This window comes from Otolemur garnettii, unplaced genomic scaffold (assembly GCF_000181295.1).
Source record: "Otolemur garnettii isolate 467f Iridium unplaced genomic scaffold, OtoGar3 scaffold00058, whole genome shotgun sequence".
NCBI lineage: Eukaryota > Metazoa > Chordata > Mammalia > Primates > Galagidae > Otolemur > Otolemur garnettii.
The window spans coordinates 8,154,052-8,158,595 of NW_003852453.1; the positions used below are offsets into that span (position 1 = coordinate 8,154,052).

At 52.6% G+C, this 4,544-nt stretch overlaps 1 protein-coding gene across 1 annotated transcript in view; it reads right to left on the minus strand.

Moving 5' to 3' along the window:
- Positions 1-4,544, minus strand: part of LOC100961328 (liver carboxylesterase 1-like) — a 15,910-nt gene that overhangs the window by 2,090 nt on the left and 9,276 nt on the right. The window contains exons 5-7 of the mRNA XM_023514762.1: positions 4,362-4,400; positions 1,361-1,501; positions 4-68 (exon numbers count right to left, since the gene is read on the minus strand). Of these exons, the coding sequence (XP_023370530.1) occupies positions 4-68; positions 1,361-1,501; positions 4,362-4,400 (245 nt within the window). The remainder of the gene's footprint in view (positions 1-3; positions 69-1,360; positions 1,502-4,361; positions 4,401-4,544) is intronic.

Genomic DNA, 4,544 nt, shown 5'->3' on the forward strand with positions numbered 1-4,544 from the left:
GACTGCCATAAGAGTGAGGTGGCCGTCTTCTGGTCCAGTTTGCCTTCAGAGAGCGGATAGCCCATAAACTGGTTAAAAAGAAAAAAAGATTAGCTATTAGTGAATTATTCAGAATTAATAAAAGCAAACCTGACTAACCAACTAAACCAACAAAGTCTGAGTGTTGGTTTAGTCTAATTTTGTGGGGCTGTAAAAAGCAGGGTCTTTATGAATTGTGAGAATCAAGGAGTCAAGAAACTTGGGCATTGCAAATAGATTTTTTTAAAACTCGGCAGTAACTATACGAGACTTTGCAGCATGTGTTCTGTACGTATGTCTTTGTTTGTTCTAAAGCTGTGTCCCCAGAAGAGCCCCTGCCCCCTTAAAATGACCACCTGAGGATGCTCAGCCCTGTCACGAGAATTTACTGTTTGCTTCTGCTAAAATCTGGTGACAGGCAGAGCGGCCCCAAACCTGCTCTGAGAGCAGTTACTTTAGAAATCTTCCAATTACAAGGCCTTTCTATGCCCTGTGGAATCTAAAGCTTCCACCCAAACCCATTTCCTCAAGGGCCCAAGTCCTTTCTTTACAGTGCAAACCTGAAGTCTCCCTCCAGTCCCCCAGAGAGGTCAGAGGGGTCCTGACTGCAGCTGACACCACAGCCTCCTGCTTCTCCCAAGCAAGTGTGGGCCAGCAGATCCAGGTGGTCTAGCTCATGCTCTAACGTCCCCCCACGCCCACCCCACGGGGCCTTTCCTTTAGCTCCCCCAGGCTTTAGGCACCTCCAAGCTTTAGTTTCAGGGACTTGGGTCGAGTCCACACTGAGCTCTTTCCCCTACTGAAGAGTGTTCCTGTATGAAACCGGTGCTTCTGCTCTAACTGGGGTGGCTTTGTTTATCTGCGACAGGAAAGAAAGTCTCTGCACATTTAGAGGTCAGTCTTAACTCAAGGACAAGCAACTTTCTCTGAGTCTTTCTAATGAGAGGACTAACGGTGTGTGGAGGTTCACAGGGAAACTCTGCCCACCAGGCCCAAGTTTAGAAGCTACTGGCCTCAACCCCTCAACTCCCAATTTCTTCCCTGTCTAGGCCTCCCTGTTTCCCCATCTGGACAATCGTTATCTCTCCAAGCCTCCCAGCATGGACACGTCAGGAATCCTTCATTGGAAGACATCAGAGAGTGTTTGGGGGAGAGAGGTCCCCAGGGCTGTGTCACCCAGGTGACAGGGGAGCCTTCCCAGAGAAGATTTTTAGGGAAATGACACCTGAAATTGAAAGGGACAGCTGCCCTGAGCAGGGCTTAGAGAAGCGAGGACACCTGTGAGCAGGGACGGGAGGGCTGATGGGGCAGAGGGGGAGTCTAAGCGGCCGCACATTCTCACCGTCGGAAGAATCCAGCCAAACTCCTGCTTGTTGATTCCAACCATGTAGGGGACGGTGTTGAAGTTCTTTTCGGTCAGAATCTCTTCAGGAGTTTTCGGCAGCACCACTCCGTCCACCACGGTGCCCATGAAGCGGTGACTCTGAGAAAGAGGGCAGGACAGTGCCTGGGCCTCCCCTCTCCGGGCAACAGTCCCGTGCTGCTCTCTGCCTGCCTGAGGTGAGGCCACTGCATGGACCTGGGTGGGCCTTGGCCGTGGCCACAGAAGCTCAGGGTGCTAACACTGGGGCTCAGTCTGTGTGATCCTGCAGTGTTTAACCCAAAGGGGGCTGGCAGGGTGAGGTGATGAGTCGGGAGGAAAATCTTGTTTCAAATCCCAATTTATGCATTCCATGTATGAATCACATACATTTCAGTTATAAGTCAGTGAGTCTCTGTAACTCTGTGTGCAGGACACCCTGTTAATCACAGGAGTGGGGTTCAGTCAAATGCCCTGAGTGCTGAATTAGCAAACACCCACTTGTCACTCAAAGGGGAAGTACAAGTTAGGCTCCTGAGAGACTCTGGCTCCAGAGTTTTTGTCAACCTTATTTTAGGTGTGAGCTTCTGTCTAAATACACTTTCAATAATCTGTATTTCCTGCAGAAAATTAGTTCCACGGGCCATTTATTTATAACAAACACCAGTCAGGAAGGCCGCCCGTTCTCCCGACCCGGGTACAGGACTGGGAGGGTTTCCGGCTGGCAGCGTCACAGCAGTGCTGTCCACTGTCCACTGTGCCTTCTGAAGATTCCTTCAGCATCACGGGAATCCACAGATGCAGCTGCTTCTCCGTCCCCCATAGCTCCTCACACGCAGCAGATTTTAACACTTTCTGTAATGGCCTCGTGTCTGGATGGGCAAAGTCCCCCCTTTCCTGGATGTGCCTATTGTTCATTCATTAACTCCAAAGTCACGGCCAACACACAATCCGTTCCTCTGCAAACTCGCCTGCCACAGGTATTGTCCCCGTAATGCACACCACAGCCACCTTGAACTTAGGGACAAGAGACAGCACCTCAGCACTGCTCTGGGGGGCCGTCTGAGACAGGGGATCTCTGACACCCAGCACAAAACACAAACACCACGGCACTAGCTAGACCGTGAGGAGGGCACGTGGGGTGAGAGGTCACAGAGGGAGGCAGGGCCCTTGCTCATTGATCTCTTTGAGACCTTCCCTGTGTTTCCAGGACCCGTGCCCGTCTGCACAAGCCACAGGGGAGGTCTGCAAGGTGGACAAGAGCAAGCAGGACGAGGCACCAATCCCAACTCAGGGTGGCTGAGAGTAGCCGTCAGGGTGACCACGGCATTCTTGAAGGGTTATACAGTTCAGAACAGGCTGCCATGGGGAGCCGGGAACAGGACAGGCCACACGGAGGGGGTGCTGAGGGGGTGGGATGGACAGGTGAGAAAGTGGAAGTAGGAGATGGTTCAAGTCCAGAAGTGAGGTGGCATCAGTGGTCACACCACAGACATCAGCAGCAGTGACAGTGACACTAATTACACTGTCCTCTTAGTCTCTGCACGTGCCTGCTCTGTGTGGGCCACGTGTATGGCATTGCTTGGGTAGAAAGCTCAGGCATTCTTTGCTCCTTTCTTTTCAACATGAGCAAACCTTGTCACCTAGTTCAACAACACCCAGACTCCAAACGCTTCCCCCACCACTGTCTCAGCCCACAGCACCCCTGGACTGGATGGTTGGAACACAGGTGCCTCCCACCAGGTCTGTTGGCATCTTCTGCAACCTCCTACCGTCTGTTTTCAACAGAGTAGACAGAGACCTTTGTAAAACCCAAGATCATGACTGTTGCCTTTCATATCAATGCCCAAGCCCTTTAAGTGACCCCCTTACCTCCCACCTCTCATTAGCTACTCCGCCTCCATTCTGTCTGTCCGTATGCTCCTTCCTCCTAGCCCTGCAGCCCAGCCTCCTGCCTCAGGTTGGACAGTGCAGCAGCTGTCCCCTCTGCCTGCTCAGGCTCCTTCAGGGCTCCGGACAGTGCCTCCCCCTCCTCTGGAGTTGGGTCCAAATGCCACTTCTCACTGAGCCATCCCAGACCCTGCTAGTAAATTCACCCCCCTGGGGAACTCTGTCCCTCAGCCCCTCCCACCATACTTTATTGGTTTTCACTATACACCCCCGACTGGCAGACTCCCCATGGAGGACTCTCAGAGGGCAGAGGGTCTCATCTGTTTCCCTGCTGTGTCCCCAGCTCCTCAGCCAGGCCCTGGCTCCCAGGAAGGGCTTAAGGAACCTGAGCTGAGAGTCTGGATGAAGCTCACTTAGTCCTCACAAGGCCTCGGAGGGGAAAGGGGGGTGATCTCCAGGGAGGGAGCAGAGAGGGCAGGATTGTTGGATGCTGCGGGGGGGACATCACCAGACCCTGGCAACCTGTTGGGAATTGTGCATGTGGGGAGAAGGAGACGGAGAGGAGAAGCTGAAGGATCCTGGGTGCTGGGAGGAGGGGGTGTCCTCAGGACCGAAGTCCAGGCTCCCCTGTATAGATCACCTTGTGGCCTCGCAGGACATCTCAGTTCCTCAGTAAAGGCATCTGTGACCTCTGCCTCCTGACAGTGAAAGGCTGCAGTTCAGCCCCCTCCTGTGTGTGGTTGGAAAACTATTTTTGTTTTTTGTCCTTTGAATGAAAAAGATTCTACTAATAAAAAAAGGGGGGGATCATGTTGGGGAGAGGAAACGTGAATAAGAAGGAAAGTAGGTGAACTCAGGGACCCAGACATGATGCCTGGGAGCACTGGAGTAGGAGTCTGAGGAATGGGTCCAATCCTGCCTCTGGTCCCTGGCTGTGTTACCCCAGGTAAGTCACTGCCCTCTCTGGGCCCCAGCACCATACACACAGGAAGTTTCAGGGGTTCTACATAGGAGCATTATTTCATTCAGTGGTAATTAGAGTTCAAACATGTTAAGACTCAAAACCTGTAATCAAGATAACAAAGGTCCTTACCTCCCTGGGGTCTCCAAGGAAATCCATAGTAAACAATTTCTGTGAAGACAAAGGCAGAGGACGGGGGTGAGAGGCTTCCTAGAGAAAGCTGGTCTGTGTGACTGTGCACCAGAGCTGTCAGGAGCTCCCTCCTGCTGTCACCCTGGGAGGGCTGAGAGGACATGGGCAGGACACCAGATCCAT